General features: G+C 35.9%; 1 protein-coding gene and 1 pseudogene across 4 annotated transcripts in view; one reads left to right on the forward strand and one right to left on the reverse strand.

The window, feature by feature from the left end:
* The window catches only part of PALS2 (protein associated with LIN7 2, MAGUK p55 family member), a 113,032-nt gene that overhangs the window by 52,221 nt on the left and 33,831 nt on the right, over window positions 1–26,980 (reverse strand). For 3 of the 4 annotated variants that reach the window (XM_061165512.1, XM_061165511.1, XM_061165509.1), the window contains one exon: window positions 4,708–4,826. In XM_061165512.1, the coding sequence (XP_061021495.1) occupies window positions 4,708–4,824 (117 nt within the window). In that variant the 5' untranslated portion in view covers window positions 4,825–4,826. Of the gene's footprint in view, window positions 1–4,707; window positions 4,830–26,980 lie in introns of those variants that run through there. The other variant, XM_061165510.1, reaches the window with a different exon arrangement.
* Window positions 8,530–9,211, forward strand: LOC133073034 (protein C1orf43 homolog; annotated as a pseudogene).

Here is a 26,980-nt window from a genome sequence, read left to right on the forward strand (position 1 = left end):
TGTAAGTTGCTAGATTTAATTTGCTAATATTTTCTTAAGAACTGTTAGTCTACATTCACTAAGGATACCATTCTGTAGTTTTCTTTAATTGAACTCTTTTTATTGAACTCTTGAATGCCAAGACTAGTAAAACAAAACTGGAAGTGTTTTTCCTTTCTTTTTTCTAGGATAAATAATGTAAAATTGGTATTATTTCTTCCTTAAATGTTTTAGATAGAATTTTCTTTTGAAGTCATCCAGGCTGAAGCTTCAGGTTTTAAATAGCAAATATTCAATCATAAAAAAACAGATACAGGGCATCCACTCTCCTGTAGACTTTAGTCACTTGTGTCTTTCAAGAAATTAGCTTCCTCTAGTTATCATATTTACTGCCACAAAGTTGTTCATAATATTTATTATTCTCGCAATGTCTGCTGGATTTGCGGCAATGTCCTCTCTTTCATTTCTGATAATGATAACTTGTGTCTAGCTAGAGGTTTACCAGTTTTATTAATATATTCAAAGTTAAGTTGATTTTTTCATCTTTTTATGTTCACTCATCTTTATTATTTGCTTTCTGCATATTTTAATTTGTTCTTTTTCTATTTTCTCAAGGTATACATATAATCATTGATTTAAACTTTGTTCTCTTCTAATACAGGCGTTTCCCTCTAAGCATTGCTTTGCTGCACCCCACAGTTCTGTTATATATTTTCACATTATTCAATTCAAAATATTTTTTATGTTTGTGACTCTTCTTTGATCCATGGCTATTTAGAAGAATGCTCTTTGACGTATTTGGGAATTTGGGGAATAACTTTGCTATTAATTTTTAGTTTGATTTTGCTGTAGTCTGTAACTAGTTTCCTAGATTTGTTATAAGAAACTTAGTGTGAACTCTGCCCAATGTCCTGCATACTATGAGGACTTTTCAACTCAGGCTGGTGGGAATGCAAACTAAACTATCCCCCATCCCTTTTGAGCCCTGGAAATTATCTGGCCTACTGTGCTTTCTAGTGGATCTTTCCTTGGACTCTAGAGGAAGCCTCACATATGCACAGGTCAGCACTCAGCCAGAGATTTGAAGGCATCCCTGAACAGATCTCCAGGGCTGGTGTGGGTTAACTTCCTCCTCCCCAATACTCTGCCATACAAGGTCCAGTCACCTCCTTCTCCCCAAATCCTGAGCTCTATTAAGACTGCTGGGCTGTTATACTTCTCTCTGCACCAGGCATGGCAACGGGCCTGAGATAGTTTCATAATGCTCACCTCACTTCTCTCCCTTCTCTCAGGCATCCCAGTCCTGTGCTGCTTGTTGTCCTGTATCTGAAGATGGTCACTCCCTTCCACCCTTTTTGCTAACTCTTCTAGTTGTTTCTGGAGTGAAGGTAATTCAAGTCTATTTTCTCACCCTTAAGGTTTGGGTGGAATTTGTTCATTGTTATAATTTTACTTTTGTGGCTACCTCAAAGATCTCAATATGCATCCCTAACCTTTTTATACAACCTTAAGATATTACTTTGACCACTTCCTTGATCTTATAAAAGCATCTTATAACTGTCTGAATCACAAAGTCTCTCCTTCGTTTTGGTCTATCATTTTCAAATATTTCATTTATATACATGCTATCAATGCCACACATTACCATTACATCATCTTAAAAATCAGTATTATTTTATATTTACTCCCTTTCCGTTGTCATTCTTTCTGCCTGAAGAACTTCCTTTTGCATTTCTTGCTGAGTCAATGGAGATAATTTTACTCAGACTTTGTCTAAAAAGAAAACCTTTATTTTGCTTTTATTTCTGAAGGTTGTTTTTGCTGAAGAGGGAATTTGGGGTTGGCAGTGTTTTTCTTTGTGCATCTTAATGATCTCAATCCACTCTGTTATGACTTTCATAGTTCCTGTTTTATAGCTAACTATTAGTCTTACTGCTTGTCCTTAAAGGTAGTGTGTCTTTCTTCTTCAGGGACTTGACAAATTTTACTTCATCTTTGATTTTCAGGAGTCTGACTGTGATATTCAAAGGAATGTTTTTCTTTTTATTTTTCCTGCCAGGGGGTTCGTTTAGCTTCTTGAATTTCTCAGTTGATGTTGTTCATTAGTTTTAAAAATTCTTGACCATTTTGTGTCTTGCACTGTTTCTTCTGCTCCATCCCCTGCCCCCTTTTTCTGGGATATTAACTACATGTGTACTTGACCTTTTAAGTATGTCTCACATACTGGCTTTTCTATACGTACTTTCATATGAATTTCAGTTTAGATGTTTCGAATTGACCTGTCTTCAAATTTGTTAGCTTCTTGTTTGCTGTGTTTAGTCTTCCATTAAACCCATCAAATGAGCTGTTAATCAGATATTGTATTTTTGAGTTCTCAAATAACCGTTTGATTATTTTTGACTCTTATTTTCCAGTAATATTTTAAATGTCTTTATTTTTCCCTCCTTCATTAAAAATGTTACTTAAAAATCTTTGTATATAAAACTTTTCAAAGGATTATTTATAAGACTGTTTCTTTTGTTCTTCTCATGATTATTAGTCACATGTTCTTGCCTCTCCACAAGTCTAGGAATGTACCCTCGCTGTTTCTTCAGCAGTTAATCCATCTTTCCCCGTACTGGTACTGGGAGTTTTGGCCTGCTGTGACTTCACATCTCTTTCTTGGAAGCAGAAATCCTTTCTTCCTTCTGGGATATCTTTACCTTAATGTAGGAATATTCAACTACCACTGCTTCTATTTATTGAGAAGCTGCTTGAATGTTGTTTACTACTGAGTGATTCTTTTTTTTTTTCTATTTCAATTTTATCATCAAAAGATCACAATAGCATTTCAGCTGCTCAAAAGTCATGCAGCCATTTCAGTTGCTGAGAATAGTGAACAAAATGATCTTCAGTAAGGCCAACATCAATGACACAAAAATCAGTAATTTTTTTTATGCACAGAAATTCTTAAGAATATACACAGAGAGATACCAACATGCTCTGTGGAAGAAAGAGAAAAGAATTTGAAGAAACAAGACCTGGCCTAAGTATTTCTATCATTTTCTAGATAAGTGACCTTAGGCAAATAATTTTTCTATTTTAAATCCTAGTTTTCAATTTATAATGTTTTTGCAAAGATGAAATAGCAATTTTTAAAAACTCTTATAAACAATAAGCACATTATAAGATGTCTTGCATAATATAATTGAGTTTCTAGATCTATATCTAAAAACGTTAAATTAAATAAACATGAGGATGGGGTGTAAGAGGTACACTGAGGAAAAAAACTGACAACCAACAGTAAGGTAGGTATGATATTAAGGGAGGAATAAAACACTACTTTTAAAGTGGCAGTAAGAGCTCAGAGTGAGCCATTTAACTAGTAGGCTTAAACAGCCCTTACTTATTTCTAGGGCTTCCCTTGTAGCTCAGTCAGTAACGAATCTGCCTGCAGCACAGGAGACCTGAGTTCGATCCCTGGGTTGGGAAGATTCCCTGGAGAAGGAAATGGCAACCCACTCCAGTATCCTTGCCTGGAAAATCTCATGGACAGAGGAGCCTGGTGGGCTGCAGTCCATGGGGTTGCAAAGAGTCAGGCACGACTGAGCAACTAACACTTAACTTACTTATTTCTAAGACACTGAAGCTATTTATCTCAACACAGCATAGTGATTGATATTTGTGACAAGAAGCTTAAATCTGAAGGTAAATTATATCCTATATATTATTATTAAAGGAATACCTAATAAATTTTGCAAAGACTGCAGTCAAATATGACTAAAATAAAAATTCTAGTTGGGTGATCTCTAAGTGGATTAGTTTCTACTTAGGAACCAAAGCCTTCATACCATGTGACCTTAGAATGATTACATTTATAAAGAAAATGAAGAACTGCATCACTAACTCACTCTTCCTATTAGAACACTTAGGAAAAAGGATGATTTTTCAAAGTCTTAGAAGAAAACAAGTGATAGACTATGCTACAAAAAATGATCTCAGGAGAGGATAAAAATCAACACTCCACGAATGACAATATGGTTATATGAAGAAAAGGTCAGAGACATAATAAGATTCTACTGAATAGCAAAAGGAACTATATTCAATATCTTATTAAAAAAATAAAGGAAAGAAAAGGTCAGAGAGAGTGTATGGCATAGGTTCTTAAAAGCAAGAAATCATCTGAAGAATGGGAAAGCAGTGTTGTGAAACAGTTAATACACTCAGTTTTAGTGACATTTATAAAAATTACTGTGGGAAATACTGTAATTGAAATAAAACTGGACCAAAAATGGTTGTAAAACTATATTTTTGTATGAGTAAAAAAGATTACTGCAGAGCTGATTATGGAAATAGACTAAAAATATCAGGTTATAAAAAAAATTTTCAAAAAGAACTAGTTATAGGAAGTCAAGAACTAAATTGAAAAACAGGTATATGGTCTAACATAAAAGAAGAAAATCAGTACCTTGCTGTTGTTGAAAATGGAGACAAAATCAAGATTCTTTTTCATAGACTTCCATTATAATACAACTGTTCAGTTATTGCTTCCCTAAAACTTTAAAGTCAATAGAGAAGGCAAAATAGCCTGATTTTTGTGTAAAGTAAGATTTCATTAGTTGTTAACTGTTATCATTTGCTAACTAAGCCTAAGTTATACTCACTTAGGTTTTAAAACACTAATCTGAAAAGACCTCTGTAAAAACAATTTTAAAAGAATTTAGTTATCTTATGAATAAATCAATATACCTTAGCAAGTGATTTTACAATAGGATTCTCCATAATCCCCTTGAGGAAAATTAGGTCTATTTCTTCTGCTCCTGTAGACGAGGGCAGCCCAGTAAGGTTATCCAACACTTGCTGCATTGCTGCTGAGATAAAAAAAAAGAAGCAAACCTTAAATTCCAAGCTATTATGAAATATGATTTTAAAATAAATCAAATAAAGATACATTAACAATAAACATTCTTGAAAAACACATTAGAAAAACTGAACTGTTAAACAGTATAAATTTCAAATTGACTTCCTATGAAGTAGCAACAGGACAGGTTTTTACATGCATTTTGGGGCTTTATCAGACTATCTAATACATACTTAGAAGTTTATACTTTCATTTTTCGTATTTTAAAAAATTACCCAAGAAGAAACACAAAATTGTAAGAAAATAATAAAAAAATAAAAAATTGGATTAGGTAATCAAGAAATTTCATTCCAACAAGCCCAGAATCAGATGACTTGACTACTGAATTTTATTAAACACTAGAGAACTAAAATCATTACTTCACAAACTTGAAAAAAAAAGTACAAGAGGAAGGAATACTTTTCAACTATTCTGTGAGATCCTGAAACTAAATTCAAACAAAGACATCACAAGAAAGCTACAGCCAATATCCTTTATAAGCACAGATACAAAAATCTTTTATAAAATACTAGCAAACTGAATCCAGCAACATATGAAAAGGATTGTACACAATGACCTAGTAGAATTTATCCCAGGAGTATAGCGTAGCTCATCAACATATGATAATCAATGTTATATACTGTATTAATAGAACAAAACCACATGGTATCTCAATAAGCACAGAAAAAGCATTTGACAAAATCAAATACCTTTTCATGATTAAAAAAAAAATTCTACTAGGAACAGAAGGAAATTTTCATTTGCTCAAGGGCGTCTACAAAAAACCCATAGCTAACACCACACTTAATGATGAAAGACTGAATGCTTTGCCATAGATCAGGAACAAGGCAAGGATGTCTACTCCTGTCATTTCTACTCATCATTGTACTGAAGGGTCTAGCCAACAAAAAGCTAGACAACAAAAAGAAAAAGGCATCCAGATAAAAAAATGAATGAAACTTTCCCTTTTTGCCGATGATATGATCTCATATACAGAAAATCTTAAGGAATGTATACAAAAAACTTATTAGAACTAATAAATGAGTTCAGTAAGTTTGCAAAAATGTACAAAAATCATTTATACTTCTATACACTAGCAATGAACACTCTGAAAATGAAACTAACAAAACCATTCCTTTTACAATAGCATTAAATCAATAAACTCATTAGAAACAAGTATAACAAAATAAGTGCAAGATTTTACAGTGAATCTATATTATATCACTGAAAGAATTAAAGACATAATAAATAAAAAGATATCAAATTTTATGGATTAGAAGACTTAATATTGTTAAGATGGCAATAGTCCTCAAATTGATCAATAGGTTTAATGCAGTCCCTATTAAAATCTCAGTTTCCCCCACCCTTTTTGGTAGAAGTTGATAAGCAGATCCTAAAAGTCATGTGGGAAATACAGTAAATCCAGTATAGCCAAACAATCTTCAAAAAGAACAAAGCTGGAAGACTCACAATTTTAAAACTCACTAAAAAGCTGTAGTAATCAAAACTGTGGTACCAGAATAAAGATAGACATATAACTGAGAGTCCATAAATAAACCCATTTATGGTTAATAGATTTTCATCCAGAGTGGCAAGATAGTTTAAAGGAGAAAAGAACAGCCTTTTCAAAAAATGGATTTGGGACAACTGGATATGCATTTGAAGAAGGTGAAGCTAGATTCCTACTACATTCAAAATCATAGTCTTAATTTTATTCAATTAGTTTTATTAATACATTTTTCCCCTTGATGCATCTTTAGAATAAGTATACTAATACTGCAGTTTGTTTTTTTAAATATTTTTATTAAAATAAAACATAAACATTGTAAAAAGACATTGTATTACTAAGTTGCTTATAATAAAATACAGTAGTTCTTTGTTTCATGCTGTCAGACTCCCTCCCAAATGATTCCATCCGTACGTAACTACTTTGAATTTGCGGTTTCTTTTAATCATAACTATATTTCTGGATAATATGCTAATACTGCTACTTCTTGACATGCTCATTTTAGGCATTATTTATTTTCATTAGGATAGTACTAGCTAATCGTACTAGTAAAGCCTTTACCTTTCCCTCTCTCCAGGCTGGCAATTTTTAAATAAAATCAATAGTTAGTGCTTTTCATAAAGGACTCCTCCAAGTTTCTCCCCACAATATTTCACAAACTTCTCACAATTTCATCAGTAATTTTTCCAAATGCTCAAACATCAGAACTACTCCCAATTTCTACCTTCCTAAGCTCTATCCCGAGTTGTCTTCTCTTGCACTTTAATTGGGACAGGTTCATCTTTAGGTCTCCGACTCAGTAGGAAGAAGTAAGTTACAATTTTGGAAGTAAAGAGGTAAATGGGAGAAAAGTGTGCATTTACAACAAGCAGAAAGAAAACTGACATGGAGCTAAGATGGAAGTTGACACTAGAAAGTAACAAATATAAGCAAAGTCTACTTCATAATTTTGCTTGAGGTCCAAAGTGTACTCTGGTCAGGGAACAACAGAATCAACAATCTTCAGAAGTATTAATATTTTTACCCTGTGGCTATAAATGTAGTCAGCTCTGCTTTTCGTGAGTACTTTTTTTTATGAGGACTCTTTTCTTTCTTTTGACATACTACATTTGTCTTTATTTTTATTATGGAAAATTCCAAACATATACAAAAGGAGATACTACAGCTAACCCAATAATTATCAGCTCTAACAATTAGCAACTCATGGCCAATTTTGTTTCATACTCTTAAATACTTTCTGTCCTATGTTAACTTTGAGGCAAATCCCAGCTATCATACTTGAGTGTTTATGCTTAAAAGATCAGGACTCTTTTTAAATAATGTAACAATACTGCTAGCACATCTAATAAAATAACAATAATTCCTTAATATCATCAAATATCTAGCTGGTGTTAAAATTGCCTGTTGTATAGAAGCTTTTTTTTTTTAATATTGGTTCTTGAGATATTTAAATTTTTATATTTTATGCTTAATTAAACAGGAAGAAAAGTGGCAGAGACTGTGATATGTATCTTTGGTTATTTTGAAGATCTTTCTAAGTTGTTACTGATTTTTTAATATATGAAATCTAAATAAAAACTTATAAGCCAGTCATATCCCATGTTGTGAAAAGGGAATCTGGAGTTGCCAAACATTCCCAAACTAATTTGTATATTTAATACAGATTTAATAAAACTGGGCTTCCCTGAAAGCTCAATTGGTGAAGAATCCACCTGCAATGCAGGAGATGCTGGTTTAATTCCTGTGTCAGGAAGATCCCCTGGAGAAGGGATAGGCTACCCACTCCAGTATTCTTGGGCTTCCCTTGTGGCTCAGCTGGTAAAGAGCCCGCCTGCAATATGGGAGACCTGAGTTCGAAAGATCCCCTGGAGAAGGGAGAGGCTACCCACTCCAGTATTCTGGCCTGGAGAATTCCATGGGCTGTATAGTCCATGGGATTGCCAAGACTCAGACAGGGCTGAGTGACTTTCACTTTCACTTAATAGAACTACCATAGATCCCCTAAATAACCATGTTTCTTTCCCCAGTTCACTAAGGAAATGACCTGGACTGCTCCAGGGAACTTGGGCTGAGGAAGCAGGGGAGTGGGGTAAACTGTTGCAGTTCAGCACAGGTTAGGGAAGCCAGTCTGGGTGAATGGTGTGTTGGTTAAGGTTGACTGCTATTAATTTTTGTGAAGAAGTAAATCATGAGATTCACAATGAAATCTTGAAATTGACCTCATATCCCTAGAGGTGTCATACCCCCAAAGACTTCAAAGAGGAGATGATATCTGACTATCCAGACTCTGGGATATCAAGTACAAACCCTGCATCCTCATGAAGGATGGTCCAAGACTGCTACAGCTCTAAGTCAGAACTGCTACAACTGTCTGCACAGGATGAAACCTCGCCACCATCTGTGACTCTGAAAACCCACTTCAAGCTGAAGGCCAGAATCCCTATTCCTTAATGGGCAAGATTTTCAGATCCCATCTGCTACATCTTCTGAAAAACTAACACTCTTTTCAAGGGTGTATGCAAAGCCCTCACTGATACCTTGCTGGATGGCTGAGATAGCCTACGGGACACAGGACTCTTTCTGTGACCAGAGAGAGTACCTAAACTATCAGGAGGCACTGGCTGAGCTAGGGCCTGTGGTCAAATCTCCAAGTGGGAGCTCTCAGCACACCAGCAGTCAGCAGCCAAAACCTAACCCAGCGGCCCACCCACCACCAGGTGCCACACCTCCTCTACAGTGAGAAGAGGAAACGTGCGCTTCCTCAAACCGAAGATCTTGAAGGAAGCATGGATTTTAACTGCTCAGGTCCACTTATATGTGGATTATTTTCAAGAAATATGTACTAGAGTCTAAACATCTGCTGCTAGTTGAATCTGCCAACACAGAACTGCAAAGACAGTATAAGGGGATTTTCCACTGTGCAGAGGGTGGGTGGCCTTAATCACCTGTGTTGTTGAAGGGTTAACCGTATAACACATTGGGCTGTATTCTGTGATGGACCTGAAGGACTCTCATGGAAGACTGAGACAGACCAACTGTAGTGTGCTTGCCAGGCAGCCCCAGACTGAACCAGCCGAAGCCCCACTGAGTCCAGAGCTTTTAGAGCTCATACCTAGAGGACCACTCTCCAGCACTTGCTTATGAGCAGTTTCAGAACATCTGCTAAGGCTTTACTGTCCCCTGGTAGAGCTGTTTTCTGGAGTTGAATTCAGATGTCATTCTTAATGTTCCTACCAAAAAATTCTCACTTAGTTTACCCACCCTGTTATAGGTTATTTAATCACCAAGGTGAGAGATGAGGTGAGGGGTCTTGGAATTTTCCCTATCTTCCCCTTTTTGAATGAAAACTGGGTTTTGGGTGTCTCAGAGTTGACAGGCAGGAAAGGCAGAGAAAAACTGGTGAGGAGGTTAGGTGAAGTGGTGAGTGTGGAATGACGCACCCTGGTGCTCCAGTTGCACCAGGATGTCAAACTTGAAAGCATCTGTCCTGACACCTTCATTCCATACTCTGCTGTGAATAAAATAAATAATGTTCTAACACCTGGCATAATCCCATCTCCCTCACTTGTTGGGATATTATTGGACAGTGTGAAGAAACAATTGCCCCTAACAAGCCAATTCACTGGCTTATAAATTAGTTACCTAATAACATGAACTATCAAAAAATAAAAGTTCTTTTTAATTAAGTCATCCTAAAAGCATATCAAAGATACACAAGAAAATATGCAAAAATTGTAACAAAGAGCAGTGAGAGAATTAACCTTATAAACTACTAAAACATTAACTAGATCTATAATAACTACTGTAACATGGATTACCATAAGGCAACTCTTACACAGAAAACCTTAATACATGAAACAGAAATCTGTTGCATGTAGTGAGAATGCTACAAAGCTGAGTTGGATCCAGAAAAGCAGGGAAGTGTCCCAATTTACTCAGAGATTCCAGGAAGAAAGGAAAGTCCAAAAACTCAGAAGGTAAGTTTCCTACAAGTTCCACTTCTCTTTCTCTATTACATGAGGATGGACTCTAATCAGAAGCTAGATTCAATGGCATACAAATGGGATTCCTACTTAAACTAGAGAAAAATTAATATATTTAATCTAGACCCTTCAATTACAAATATGAACAAAACAGGAATAACTAAACATGCTAAAAGCAAGAATGTAACTCACCAAGTTCAACAAACATTAACTGCCAAAGAAACAGTCCTACTACTTACTAGGAGGTTATTTAAAAAAAAGGGGGGGGGGGGGGCGGTGTTGGGAGAAAGAAAAAAGACAGAGCAAAAGAAAGAACAAGATTAAATTAAATTACTGTGTCTGGGGCGGGGTTAGGAGTGGGGATTGCAAGAATCAAACTGAAGAATTTTCCCACTAGAAAGGGCAATGAGAGAAAAAGCATGGAAACCCTGTTATGGATTATGAAAAACTAGGAGAAGGAATTAAGAGGGAAAGCAGAAAATAATCCTAGAAAAAAAAAAAGCCATAGATCTCATCACTATGCTGGCTGTTTCAAAAGGCAAAGAAAAAAAGGTTGATACTTGGCTAGTGTGACTAATAAAAGACAAGACACAAATCACTTTGGAAATGTAACGAAAAATAACTGCAGGCATAACAAAGATTCAAAAGAAAACACAATGAACAACTTTATTTAAAAATGTAGTCAAACGGAGATTTTCTAGTAAAATGTCAATTACTGAAATTTAGGAAAAAGGTAAAAATGGAAACATCATAATGGAAGAAATTGAAAAGGTTTTCAAAGATCTACCATTTAAAAAAGACATTAGGCCTGGATAGGTTTAAGAATAAGCTGTATCAAACCTTCAAGAAAGAGATTATTCACATTTTAAAATCAAAACACAGGAAAAGATCAAAAGCCTTCCAAGTTCTATGGATTTCAAAATTCAATAAAAAGTATATATTAATATTAAACTCTGTTTGAGTATATATGCATATATCCCAAACAACATATTAGCAAACTGAATCTAACAATGTCTTAAAAAATAACAATACACAAGTACAGTTTATCCTAGTAATGTAAAGATAATTTAACACTGTGCATGCATGTGTGAGAAGTCGCTTCAGTCATGTCCAACTCTGTTACCCCATGGACTGTAGCCCGCTAGGCTCCTCTGTACATAGGATTTTCCAGGAAAGAATACTGGTGTGGGTTTATGCCCTCCCTCCAGGGGGTCTTCCTGACCCAGGGATCAAGCGCATGTCTTTTATGTTTCCTGCATTGGCAGGCAGGCTTTTTACCACTAGTGCCACCTAGGAAGCCCAGTTTAACTTTAAGAAATATATAATTTAATGTATATGACAGTATACCACCCCCAATGCTTCAAATACATTAAATAAAATTTAAAATTCCTAATGGAAAATCTTACCATAACATGACTAGAAGAAAACCAGAATAATTTTATAACAGAATCTGTATGAAGTATTATCCTTAATGGAGAAATGTCAGAAGTTTTACCATTAAAGTCAAGGACAAGACAAGAATATCCACTAAGATTACTACTTTTCAAACTTCTATTGAACATTTTAATCAATGTAGAAAGATATTACAAAACAAACATACATAGGTTATAGCTATCTACTTAGCAGAAAGACTAAGGAATTAGCTGAAAAATTATTGAAGTTAGTTATAGGAGTTTGACTTGTGTCTTGCTAGACACAAGAGCAATACAGGAAAATCAAAAGTTTTTCTAAATAACAGTAAAAACCAATTAGAAAACATCACTGAGAGAAAGAAACTACATTCATGACAGCAACAAAATTTACAAATAAGAAATAAGGCTAAAACAGAAATGTTCAGACAGATATGAGATAAACATAAAATACACTAAAGGACACGTGGACTTCCCTGGTGGCTTAGATGGTAAAGTGCCTGACTGTAATGTGGGAGACCCGGGTTCAATTCCTGGGTGGGGAAGATCCCCTGGAGCAGAGAATTGCAAAACACTCCAGAATTCTTGTCTGGAGAATTCCAAGGACAGAGGAGCCTGTCCATGGGGTTGCAAAGAGTCGGAAACAACTGAGCAATGAACACACATACACACAAAGGACATTTAAAATAAATAAATGAAGAGACCATGTTCTGGCACAGGACAATCCAATTCTATAAAAATATTAATTCTCTCCAAAACATTTCATACGAAAAAAATGAATGAATAAATCCTAACAAATTCCAACAGGATTTTGGAGTAAAGCTATTCTAAAATTTACTTGAAAGAGAAACTATGTAAAACCAGTCAATATGTTTGTAAAAAATCAAATGTAAAGAAGGTGCTGGTGCTATCACATATAAAAACACTATAAATTAAACTGGTGTGGTATTGGCACAGCAACAGAGAAATCCTGACAAGCTAATAGGATTTAATATATGCAGAAGGTGACATTTCAAATCAGTGGGGGGTAGGCTTCAGTTAAATATGGTAGATTGACTACTTAAGTTTATAGTCTTTCCCTCTAGAATCTCTATTAAAACAGAAGCAAAGTAATAGTAAAGTTTTTTTTTTTTTTAAAAACCCATAAAAATAAAGAGGGAAGAAAAGAAATAAAATAGCAAAAATATTTGGAAGTTTGGAAGTTGTAGGAATAGAAACTAAATTGGAGTAAAGGAAGCAGTAGATTCTACCTCCTAAATATTTCTGGAATCAAAAAATTTCTTTCCATTATGAGTCCCAGCTATCATAATTTTTTCCAAGACTATATAAGAGCTTTCTACACACATATGCACAGTTCAGTTCAGTTGCTCAGTCGTGTCCGACTCTTTGCGACCCCATGAATTGCAGCACGCCAGGCCTCTCTGTCCATCACCAACTCCTGGAGTTTACTCAAACTCATGCCCAGTGAGTCAGTGATGCCATCCAACCATCTCATCCTCTGTCGTCCCCTTCTCCTCCTGCCCTCAATCCCTCCCAGCATCAGGGTCTTTTCCAATAAGTTAACTCTTCGCATGAGGTGGCCAAAGTATTGGAGTTTCAGCTTCAGCATCAGTCCTTCCAATGAACACCCAGGACTGATCTCCTTTAGGATGGACTGGTTGGATCTCCTTGCAGTCCAAGGGATTCTCAAGAGTCTTCTCCAACACCACAGTTCAAAAGCATCAATTTTTCGGCACTCAGCTTTCTTCACAGTCCAACTCTCACATCCATACATGACCACTGGAAAAACCATAGGTTTGACCAGACGGACCTTTGTTGGCAAAGTAATGTCTCTGCTTTTTAATATGCTGTCTAGGTTGGTCATAACTTTCCTTCCAAGGAGTAAGCGTCTTTTAATTTCATGGCTTCAGTCACCATCTGCAGTGATTTTGGAGCCCCAAAAAATAAAGTCTGACACCGTTTGCACTGTCTCCCCATCTATTACACACACACACACACACACACACACATATATATATGTACATATACACACACAAGAGCTTCCTACACATACACACACACATACATCTCTCATCCACAAGATATTTATTACAATAAATTTTATGGCCTTTAAGTCTTTAAAATATATTGCTAAATTCAACAATCTGCACCACCCTTTGTGGCTTTAGAAACCACAATCTTTCCCTTGTCCTTATGCAAACAACTCCTTGCAACTTAACACCACCTTTGTGTACTTAACTCATACAGGTCCTTCAGGAGCAGAATTCCTATATGTCCTTGGAGGCTCCAATTAGGGTAAATTCTTCTAATGCACATTTTTGTAGTAGTCTAAGCTTTATAAGTCTGATAAAACAAATGATGCTGATAAGCATTTATTTACTGTATAATTTTCTTTCTAAACTATTAAGTAATAAGCACAGAAATCTTATCTGTCCTGTTCAAATCTATATATTCTCAGCAACTAGCCCATAGTGTGGTACATCACAAGTACTCAGTAATAGAGTTTCCATCACAAAAATGTAACATTTTTCTGTTACCAAAAATAAAGAATAGCTTTCAAGTTATATGAGCTTCCCTGGCGGCTCAGATGATAAAGAATCCACCTGCAATGCAGGAGACCTGGGTTCGATTCCTGGATTGGGAAGATCCACTGGAGAAGGAAATAGCTACTCACTCCTGTATTCTTGCCTGTAGAATTCCATGGAGAGAAGCCTGATGGGCTACAGTCCATGGGGTCGCACAGAGTTGGACATGCCTGAGCAACTAATACACTTTCAAGTTATATATTGTTATTTATAAATAAAACTTCTCTATAAAACTTAAATCATCAGAAATCTTCCAGCAAACAAAAGCCCAGGACCAGATGGCTTCAGAGCTGAATTCTACCAAAAATTTAGAGAAGAGCTAACACCTATCTTACTAAAACTCTTCCAAAAAATTGCAGAAGGTAAACTTCCAAACTCATTCTATGAGGTCACCATCACCCTAATTCCAAAACCAGACAAAGATACCACAAAAAAAGAAAACTACAGGCCAGTATCACTGATGAACATAGATGCAAAAATCCTTAACAAAATTCTAGCAAACAGAATCCAACAACATATTAAAACTTAGAATCAGATAAATATGGTATAGTTTACAAAGCAAGAATCTTAAAGCTATTAACTTTCCACAAACTGTATAATAAGCCACAAAGATAGAAATGTTATCTTTTCAATGTTTAGTCTACTAAAATGGCAAGCTTTTACAGAAGCACTACTTACACATAAACATATTTCTAACTTTTCACAATATCATTCAGTAAAAAGACATAAAATTTTTATTAATAAAGTTTAATAAAAGTTCACCAGTAAAGGTAAACATAATAGGAAGACACCCATACACAAATGTGGTATCAAAACCAATGACTGTGAGAGGAGGAGAACACAAATGCAGGGCACTGGAAATGCAACTGAAATCAAAACATCAGCAACTTAAAACAATCTTGCTGATATATAGACAGCTATATCAAAACACAGTAACCACAAACCAAAAATCTACTAGATATACACACAAAAAAGAAAAAGGAATCCAAACATAACACTAAAGTTAGTCATCAAATCACAAGAGGACAAAAGAGGAAGGCAAGAAAAACAAATCCAAAGCAATTAAGAAAATGGCAAGAGGAACATACATATTGATATTACCTTAAATTTAAGTGGATTAAATGCTCCAACCAATGACATAGACAAGTGGAATAAAGACAAAAACAAGACCCATTTATATGCTGTCTATAAGAAAACTACTTCATATCTAAGGACACACACACAATGAAATTGAGGGGATGGAAAAAGGTATCCCACACAAATGGAAATCAAAAGTAAGCTTGAGTAGCGATACAGATGCCAGAAAAAAATAGACTTTAAAATAAAGATGTTATAAAAGATAAAGAAAACAATACATAATGGTCAAGGAATCAATCCAATAAGATAAATCAATTGTAAATATGCACCCAACAAAGGAGCACCAAAATATATAAGGCAAATACTAATAACCATAAAAGGAGAAACCAACAATAATACATTAATTGTGGGGGCTATTAAGACCCAACTTTCAACAATAGATCATCCAGACAGAAGAAGATCAATAAGAAAATACAGGCTTAAATGGATCAGATCGACTAATTGATATTTAGAGAGCATTTCATCCCAAAGCAGCAGAATACACATTCTTCTCAAGTGCACATGGAACATTTTCCAGGACTGATAACATGCTGGGGCCACAGAGCAAGCCTCAGTAAATTTAAGAAAACTGAAATGATATTAAGCCTCTTTTCTGACCACAACACTGTAAGATTAGAAAGCAACTACAAGAAAAAATAGCTAAGAAAATACAAACACATGGAGGCTAAGCATTATGCTAAATTACCAATGGATCACTGAAGAAATCAAAGAGAAAATTAAAAAATACCTAGAGACAAATGAAAAGGAAAGCATAATGATCTAAAACCAACGGGATGTGGCAAAACCAGTTCTAAGAGGGAAATTTATAACAATACAATCTTACCTCAGGATATAAGAACAATCACAAATAACTAACCTAATCTTACACCTAAAGCAACTAGAGAAAGAACAACAAACAAAACCCAAAGTTAGTAGAAGGAAAGAAATCATATAGATAGGAGCAGAAATAAATGAAATAAATGAGATGCTAAGAAAACAGAAAACATCAATGAAACTAAAAGTTAGTTCTTTGAAGAGACAAAATTGATAAGCCTTTAACTAGACTCATCAAGAAAAAAAGCTCAAATGACTATAGTTAAAAATGGAGAAGTTAACATGGACACCACAGAAACACAAAGGATCAGTCAGTTCAGTCACTCAGTTGTGTCCGACTCTGCAACCCCACTGACTGCAGCATGCTAGGCTTCCCTCTCCATCAGAGACACTTAATACTACAAACAACTATATGTTAATAAAATGAATAACCTAGAAGAAAAGAAAAAATTCTTAAAAAGGTTCAATCTCCCAAGACTGAATCAGGAGGAAAGAGAAAGTATGAACAAACCAATCACAAGTACTGAAATTGAAACTGTTATTAAAAAACTCCTAACAAAACAAACAAACAAACAAAAAAACTCCTAACAAACAGAAGTCCAGGACCAGATTACATTACAGGTAAATTCTATCAAACATTTAGAGAAGAGTTAACACCTATCCTTCTGGAACTATTTCAAAAAACCGCAGAGGAATACTTCCAAACTCATTCTATGAAGTCACCATCACCCTGACACCAAAACCAGACAAAGACGCCACAAAAAGAGAAATACAGGCCAGTGTCACTGATGAACACAGAAGCAAAAGTCCTCTAGAGAATACCAGCAATCCAAATCCAACACCACGATCAAATGTGATTTATCCCCAAGATGCAAGGATTTTTCAATACCTACAAATCAATCACTGTGATTCACCGTATCAACAAAATGAAGAATAAAAACCATATGTTTATCTCTATAGATGCAGGAAGTTTTTGACAAAATTCAACATCCTTTTATGATAAAAACTCTCCAGAAAGTGGGCATAGAGGGAATATGAAAGCGAAAGTGTTAGTCGTTCACTCATGTGACCCCATGGACTGTAGCCTGCCAGGCTCCTCTATCCATGGAATTCTCCAGGCGAGAATACTGGAGTGGGTAGCCATTCCATTTCTCCAGGGGATAATTTTCCTGACCCAGGGATCAAACTCAGGTCTCCTGCACTGGAGGCAGATTCTTTATCATCTGAAGTACCAGGGAAGGCCTAGAGAGAGCACACCTCAATAAAATAAATGCCATATATGACAAATCTACCGCTAACATCATACTCAATAGTGAAAAACTGAAAGCATTTCCTCTAAGATTAGGAACAAGACAAGGATGTCCACTCTCATCACATTTATTCAACATATTTTTGGTAGTTCTAGCCATGGTAATCAGAGAGGAAAAAGAAATAAAAGGAATCCATATTGGAAAAGAAGTAAAACAGTCACTTGGCAGACAACATGATATTACACAAAGAAAATTCTAAAGTGGCTACCAAAAAACTATCAGAGCTCAGCAATGAATTCAGTAAAGCTGCAGGATACAAAATTAATACACAGAAATCTTTTCCTTTCTATACACTAACAATGAAAGACCAGAAAGAGAAATCACATCAAAAAGAATAAAATACCTAGGAATAAACCTACGTAAGGATACAAAAGATTTGCACTCCAAAAAAAAAAATTAAAATAAAAGACAGCGATGAAAGAAACAGATGATGCAGTTAGAAAGATATACCATGTTCTTGGATTGGAAGAATCAATACTGTCAAAATGACTATACTACCAAAGGCAATCTATAGATTCAATGCAATTCCTATCAAATTACCAATGGCATTTTCCACAGAACTAGGACAAAACAATTTGCATAGACACAAAAAAGATCCCAAATAGCCAAGCAATCTTGAGAGAGAAAAATGGAGCTGGAGAAATCTGGCTCCCTGACTTAAGGCACAAAGCCACAGTCATCAAAAGTATGATACTGGGACAAAAACAGAAATATACATCAATGGACAGGATAGAAAGCCCAGAAATAAACCTGTGCACCTCTGGTCAATTAATCTATGACAAAGGAAGCAAGACTATACAATACTGGCGACACAGTCTCTTCAATAAATGGTGCTGTGAAAATTGGACAGCTATGTGCAAAAAAATGAAATTAGAACATTCTTAACACACAAAATAACAAACTCCAAATGGATTAAATACCTAAATGTAAGACTGGATACTGTAAAACTCTTAGAGGAAAACAGCACAACACTTTGACATAAATCACAGCAATATCTTTTTGATCTACCTCTAAGAATGATGAAAATAAAAACAAACAAGTGGGACCTAGTTGAAGTCAAAAGCTTATGCAAGGGAAAAAACACACACACACACATATAAAATGATCACAGAATGGGAAAAAATACTTGCAAATGATGTGACTAACAAGGGATTAGTCTCCAAAATTTACAAACAGCTCATGCAGCTTAATATCAGAAAACAAAACAAAACAAAACCCACACAACCATAAAGCAGACAATTTTCCAAAGAAGATATACAGATGGCCAAGAGGCACATGAAAAGATGCTCAGTACTGCTAATTAATTAGAGAAAAACTAATGTAAGTCAAAACTACAATGAGACATCATCTCCAATCAATCAGAATGGCCAACATCACAAAATCTACAAACCATAAATGTGGACAGGGTGTGGAGAAAAGGGAACCCTCCTATACTGTTGGTGTGAATGTAAACTGGTAGAGCTACTATGGAGAACAATACAGAGGTTCCTTAGAAAACTCAAAATAGAGCTACCATATGATCCAGCAATCCCACTCCTGGGCATATATCTGGAGAAAAGCATGGTTTGAAAGGATATATGTACCCAAATATTCATTGTAGTGCTATTTACCATAGTCAAGACATGGAAGCATCCTAAATGTCCACAGACAAAGAAATGGATAAATATGTGGTACTCAGCCATTAAAAAGGATGAAATAATGCCATTTGCAGCAACATGGATGGCTCTGGCAATTATCATATTAAGTGAACTAAGTCAAACAGAGAAAGACAAATACCATATAATCTCACTTATATATGGACTATTTTTTAAAAAACATAAAAATAAACTTATTTACAGGAATAAATACAGGAATAATAAATAAATAAATTACAGGAATAAATACATGAAAAGACTCACAGACTTAGATATCAAACATATTTACCAGTAGGGAAGGGTGGGAGTGAGATAAATTGGGAGTTTAGGATTGATATGTACATACTATATTTAAAATAGATAAACAAGCAGAAACTACTGTATATCATAAAGAAGTCTGCTGAATATTTTGTAATATACTAAATAGGAAAATAATTTGAAAAAGAATAGATACACATACTAATATATGTATAACTGAATCGCTTTGCTGTACACCCAACTAACACCACACTATTAATCAACTATGTTTCGATATAAAATAAAAATTAAAAAGAAAGAAACTTGGATCAAGACAGGATTCTTTATGATTAAATTTTGACACAATATTCACTTGGCTGATTTCACCATGACAGCAAGAGTTCATCTAAATCCTTAAGTCAATAAAAACAATTCTTTTCTACAAAATGACATTATGTAGTCAATACCTTAGCTCTCAAAATAGTATCCTGAAATTCTAATCTAGTTATAATGCATCAGAGAAGAAAGTTAAACTTTGTGCTCAGTTAACTTAACCTTAGCTGAGTGCTTTCAAACCAGGTATGAAAGTGAAAGATGCTCAGTCATGTCCAACTCTTTGCAACCCCCATGGACTTTACAGTTCATGGAATTCTCCAGGCCAGAATACTGGAGTGGGTAGCTGTTCCCTTCTCCAGGGAATCTTCCCAATCCAGGGACTGAACCCAGGTCTCCCACATTGCAGGCACATTCTTTACCAGCTGAGTCACCAGGGAAGCCCAGAGATACAGAAGAGACTACAGACACAGTTATCTTTCCTTCAAAAACTAAATCTAGTAGAGTAGACCAAAATGTGTAAACATATGAATAAAGTATGATGATAAGAACACTATTGAGGAATCAGAGAACTAAGTGATATAGCATAGTGGTTAAAAGCCTGGACACTACCACTAAACTATTTCTGAAAACCAGAGTAAATGAATTAACTCCTCCAAGTCAGTTTCCTCCATCTGTTAAGTGGGGGATGGCAATAGTATCTATCCTACAGGGCTGGTGCAGCTAAATAATACATGGAAACGCTTGGAACAATACCTCCTAGTGCATTATTAACACACTGAATACCGAAAATGAGTAAAAGATTAGCTCTTTCATTTGGTGGGGGTGGTGGGATGGTAAGATGATGAGACTTGTAAGACACCCAGTGGAAGGCATCCCAGTGCAAACCACCAAATAGTTCACCCTATTGAAAATCCTGAATTTATAATTAATGTTTAAACCCTTAAAACAAAACGTGGAGCCGTATTCCCAAAGAAGCCTATAAAAAAAATCTAAGCTTTGAGCCAATAAAAGAGCAGGCACAGTGGATGGGTAGCCACTCACAGCAATTAAGGAACTCCATACACAAGGGCAGATTTTATTTTCTTGGGCTCCAAAATATCACCATGGATGGTGACTGCAGCCATGAAATTAAGACACTTTCTCCTTGGAAGCAAAGCTATGACAAACCTAGACAGCATATTAAAAAATCAGAGACATCACTTTGCCAACAAAGGTCTGTAAAGTCAAGCTATGATTTTTCCAGTAGTCATGTATAGATGTGCGAGTTGGACCATAAAGAAAGCTGAGTGCCAAAGAAAAGATGCTTTCGAATTGTGGTGCTGGAGAAGACTCTTGGGATTTCCCTAGTGGCTCAGATGGTAAAGAATCTGCCTGTAATGCAAAAGGTGTAAGAGACGCGGATTCAATCCCTGGGTTGGGAAGATTTCCTGGAGAAAGAAATGGCAACCCACTCTAGTATTCTTGCCTGGAGAATTCCAGGGACAGAGGAGCCTGGAGGGCATGGGGTCACAGAGTCAGACATGACTGAGTGACTCTCACTTTCGTATTTTACCCTCCAATTAAAAATAAAATAAAATGAAAAAGAAACAGGAAACTATTGATGTAACCCTTTTTGCACTGGATTATTCTCTACCAAATGCCTGTAGTGTTTCTCAGTTATTATGACAACCAAAAATTCCCCTCACCACACTGCCTAACACTTCTAGGGGTGGCACACCCTTCTGCCATTCTGTTCTTTCAACTTGCACAAATACGTTCCAACTCCAGGGTAAATTCCTCCTCCTTAATTTAGCTATTTGAGGGTTCTTAGCTTGCTCACCAGTTTTTTTGCCTAAATATCTGAAGGCAAAGCCCACCATTTCAGAAAGTGCAATGAGGGAGAGCCTACACAACTACAGGGGAAATTCTCAACAGATAGATATTCTGGATTAATAAATGCAGTCCTTCATTTGTAAATATAAACCAACCATTACTGATCCCCAGACATCTGAAGAAAACAGTGACAAGGGACAAAGCTGAACAAACTAAATTACAGGGAAACAGATGGTGCTGAGAACAGAACTTTAAAATTTTATATTTATTAGCATTCTCACAAACATGTGAGAGGCTACTGCACTCATAAAAGAACAGGCCACTAAGGAGGGAGAAAATGGAGCAACTCAAGAAGAAAAAGTACCGAAAAATAATACTGTTAAATTAAAAAAAAAATCAAACAGTGGACTAAATGATAGAATGAGGTTGAAACTACTAACCTGGAAAATCAAGTCAAGGTAAACTCTCAAATGTAGAAGATGGAAAATATGAGAATACTTAAAATATGGAATCAGATCCAACAGTGTGTATCAGGAGTTACACAGGACAAAATCAGAGACAAGGATGGGAAGGAAATAGTTGAAAAAACAGTAGAAAATTTCCCCCAATTTAAATGACATAAAAAACTTCAGATTGAATGGAAAAGACCCATATTTGGACACCTAAGTAAAATTTCAAAACTCTGAGGATTAAAAGAGGGGAAGTGAAGATTTCCTGAAAGAAATGAAAAGAGCTTGTAAAAGCAACAGACTTCCATGCCATTTATTACTGGTTAATATTTAAAACCAGAAGATAATGGAGTAAAAATGTCAAGGTTCTGATGAAAGACAAGTTAAAAAACTTTATACATGCTATTTTAAAAATTATATTTATTTGTATGTATGTGTGTGTATTATATATGTATGTGTGTGTACACATACCAGTGTGGTGAATGGAAGTTTACACTGAAATATTTTAAAATAAACACAAAAATTGATTTCCTCCAAAGAGATCTTCTTTCTAGGCTTCCTAGCAAAATGTATCCCTATATTTGAATATAAGCTTTTTTATTTACATGAACATGGTGGTTTTATTAATAATATCTTAATAATCTTTCCCTACTGGAGCTCATTTTTTCCAATACATCTAGCACTTCACTATATGGAAGAATCAACATTTATTTAGTTTGTCCTCTACTGAAAGATATACAGGCTGCTTCCATTTTTAATAGTATCATTTGTTACAATCAACACCGATGTATCCGCATCTGTACACACATACATGGTGTTTTGTTATTGTTTACAGTCACGCATTCATGCCTCTTTTGCAACCTCATGGACTGCAGCCTGTCAGCCTCCTCTGTCTATAGGATTTCCCAGGCAAGAATCCTGGAGTAGTTTGCCATTTTCTACTCCAGGGGATCTTCCTGACGCAGGGATCAAACCTGCGTCTCCTGCAAGTCTCCTGTACTGCAGGCAGATTCTTTTTTATCACAGAGCCACCGGGAACACCACAGATATATATACTTATGTTCCTATCATTATTGACTATGCCAAAGCCTTTGACTGTGTGGATCACAACAAATTGTGGAAAATTCTGAAAGAGATGGGAATACCAGACCATCTTACCTGCCTTCTGAAAAATCTGTATGCAGCTCAAGAAGCAAGAGTTAGAACTGGACATGGAACAACAGACTGGTTCCAAATTGGGAGAGGAGTACGTCAAGGCTGTATATTGTCACCCTGCTTGTTTAACACAGATGCAGAGTACATCATGCAAAACGCCAGGCTGTATGAAGCACAAGCTGAAATCAAGATTTCTGGGAGAAATATCAATAACCTCAGATATGCTGATGACACCACCCTTATGACAGAAAGCAAAGAAGAACTAAAGAGCCTCTTGATGAAAGTGAAAGAGAAGAGTGAAAAAGTTGGCTTAAAACTCAACGTTCAGAAAACTAAGATCATGGCATCTGGTCCCATCACTTCATGGCAAATAGACAGGGAAACAATGGAAACAGTGACAGACTTTATTTTTGGGGGCTCCAAAATCACTGCAGATGGCGACTGCAGCCATGAAATTAAAAGACACTCCTTGGAAGAAAAGCTACGCCCAACCTAGACAGCATATTAAAGAGCAGAGATGTTACTTTGCCAACAAAGTCTAGTCAAAGCTATGGCTTTCCCAGTCATGTATGGATGTGTGAGATGGACTATAAAGAAAGCTGAGCACCAAAGAACTCATGCTTTTGAACTGTGGTTTTGGAGAAGACTCTTGAGAGTTCCATAAACAGCAATGAGATCCAACCAGTCCATCCTAAAGGAAATCAGTCCTGAATATTCATTGGAAGGACTGATGCTGAAGCTGAAACTCCAATACTTTGGCCACCTGATGCAAAGGACTGACTCCTTGGAAAAGACCTTGATGCTGGGAAAGATAGAAGGCAGGAGGAGAAGGGGGCGACAGAGGATGAGATGGTTGGATGGCATCACTGACTCGATCAACATGAGTTTGAGTAAGCTCTGGGAGTTGGTGATGGACAGGGAAGCCTGGAGTGCTGCAGCCCATGCAGTTGCAAATAGTTGGACACAACTGAGCTACTGAACTGAACATATCATTAATAAGGAAAGGATAAGAGAATTGCTAGATCAAAGAATATGTAATTTTTCAATTGCCAGATATTGTTGCACTGTCCTTTATACGCAGGTTGTATCAATTACATCTCCATCAAGAGGTCCTCTATTCATTATGTGTATAATGAGTTGCCTCATAAAGATATATCAATATAAATGCTGAGAACATGTGTAGCAAAGAGTGATTTAAAAAGAGTTAATTCTGAATTTTAATCTTTTTTTCCAATATAGCATAAAGAAAAATTTAACTACACACTTGTTTCCTTATCTGTAAAACAGAAATGACACTGGTATAACTCATGAAGTTATATAATAAATTTAAATGACTGATCTAATACTAAAAACATGTAAATGTTAAATACTCTGTTTTATCTCATTCTGCAATTCATTCCCTTCAACCATCTCTCACTGTATTGCTAATTATTCAAAGTGTCAGTGAAAAATAAATCTCAAAAACAGCAATTACAATACTCCCACCTTAAAAACAATGTTTTTAAAAAAATTAACATAGTAGGGTTTTTCCCCTAATTTAATCATATTACCTGACCCATTTTGTACTTTGTCATCCTGATGACAAGTTTAATTCAGAAAAGAAAGTGAACTACCATTTTAAATGAACTAACTGATCTTTCTACTATGAACCAAGTAAATGTCTTATAAAAGCAGCTAGTGTAACTTTCTGGCAATCTTATTTAGAAACACTTCTCTGTTATGTGCAGGGCTTTCAAATACAAGTCCTTTTTTAAAATTTTTTTAAATAGCAGATTCTGGAAAATAGTTTTGCTGGATTGAACTCTCTCCTCCCAACCCCTGTCTGCTGCTCCCAGTATGTTTAACATTGTTTCACTTCCTTCTAGCCTCTATGGTCTATGATGAGACATCCACATTCATTCAAATAGTTTCCCTATTACTGTTTTTTGCTTTTTTTTTTTTCGTCTTGTTTCCAGAAATTTCATTATGTTGTTTCTGGGCATGGATTTCACTGGGCTTATCCCATTTGAGGTTCACTGAACCTCTTGAGTGTACTAGAAAAGGTTTATGTCTTTCACCAAATTTGGGAAGTTTTGGCCACTATTTCTTTAAATATTCATTTCTGTACCATATTCTTTTTCTTTCCTTCTGATTGTCTGATGAAACATAATGTTAGACCTTCTGGTATCATCCCATTGGTCCTTGGGAAAAAAAATGAATATTCATTTTTTTTCATTTTCTCTCATTTTTACTATGCCCATTATTTTCAACTTTTTGTTTGTTTAATTTGGATAAATTTCTACTACTCTATCTTCAGGTTCATGGACAGTTATCTGCTACTGTGATTGCCCAACAAGTTTTTAATTATATTTTTCAGTTCCAAATTGTCCATTTGGTTTTCCTTTTGTCTGTTTCTTTACTGAGACAGTCTATATTTCATTTCAAGAGAACGCACCCTTAATTGTTGCAGTGTATTTATAATTATAAAAGCTGCTTACATCTTTCTCAGATGCTTCCCACATCTGCGTCATCTCAGTGTTAGTGTCTGATGATTATCTTTGCCCATGTGAATTAAGGATTTCCAGGTTCTTCATATGCCTGTATGTTCTATATTTTTAATAATAACAGAAGACTCTGCCTTGTTGAAATCTTAGGAAGAGTGTTGATATGTTTTCTTTCAGTAAGCAACTGACTCAGTTGAGGTCAGGTCTCAAATTCTGACTCTTTAAGGTACCAATGCCATTTTATTATAGTTATCTGCACCCTTGTTTTTGAACTTAAGTCTTCATTTCCCTTGGGTAAATATCTAGGAATGGGATTGCTAGAGCACATGATATGTGTATATTTAACTTTATAAGAAACCAGTAAACTTTTCAAAATTTCCACAGTGTTCTTTGGCTCTGTCCCACATATGAACCACCCACTAGGCAGTCAGGGACCTAGCTGGTGGTCTATTAGTATTTCAGTACAAAACACTTATGTGTAATCTTCATGGTCAGATCTACACATGCACATCTCAAGAATGAGCCCAGGAGTGCAAGACAACTTTCAGAATCTCTTTCCAGCCTCCTCTGCAATCTGCCTGGCACTTTGGGTTCTCTGGGATGTTCTTTACTGATCCTCCAGCCAGAAATCTGGGGCATAATTTAACCAACTTACAGAATACTTTCTATAACTGGGCTCATGATCTGGTTCAGATGGCCACAGAACACAGGAAACAAAACAAAACAGGAAAAAAAGAGAGGAAGTACAACTCCTCCAATCAAAGAGGAAGATTTCTTGCTTTGGAGTTTTAGGTAGGATCTTCTTAGCTGTTGCAGCTGCTGAGAGAGGGAGAGGGAGGAAGAGGGGAGGGAGAGGGAGAGGTTTCTGCACTCCTGTTGAGCATCTTGCTCTTTAAACCAGAACCACTGGGTTTTTGGAGTTGCAGCTGTCCATTCTGATGCTCTAGGCTTGAGACTAGGTTGGGGATACCAGAGGAAAACAACAAAAAACAAACAACCCACAATAAACTCACTGTTGATTCAATGGTGTCCTGGTTGTCTTCTCCAATCCATCTGCTACTACTGACTTTTCAGAGTCTGCAAATAGCTACTCCCTGTATACAGTCCATTTTTAAAGCTGCATTCAATGGAAGAGGCAGGGTGCAGCATGCTCACTCCATCTTCCTGAAACCCTTGTTAAGTCATTATTGTCCACCAAACCTGTGCTGGTGTGGTGTCACTATTTCTTCAAATAGTTTTTCTGTCCCTTTCTCTCCTTGCTTTCTGTCCAGA

This window comes from Dama dama, chromosome 18, assembly GCF_033118175.1.
Source record: "Dama dama isolate Ldn47 chromosome 18, ASM3311817v1, whole genome shotgun sequence".
In the NCBI taxonomy this organism is placed as follows: Eukaryota; Metazoa; Chordata; class Mammalia; order Artiodactyla; family Cervidae; genus Dama; species Dama dama.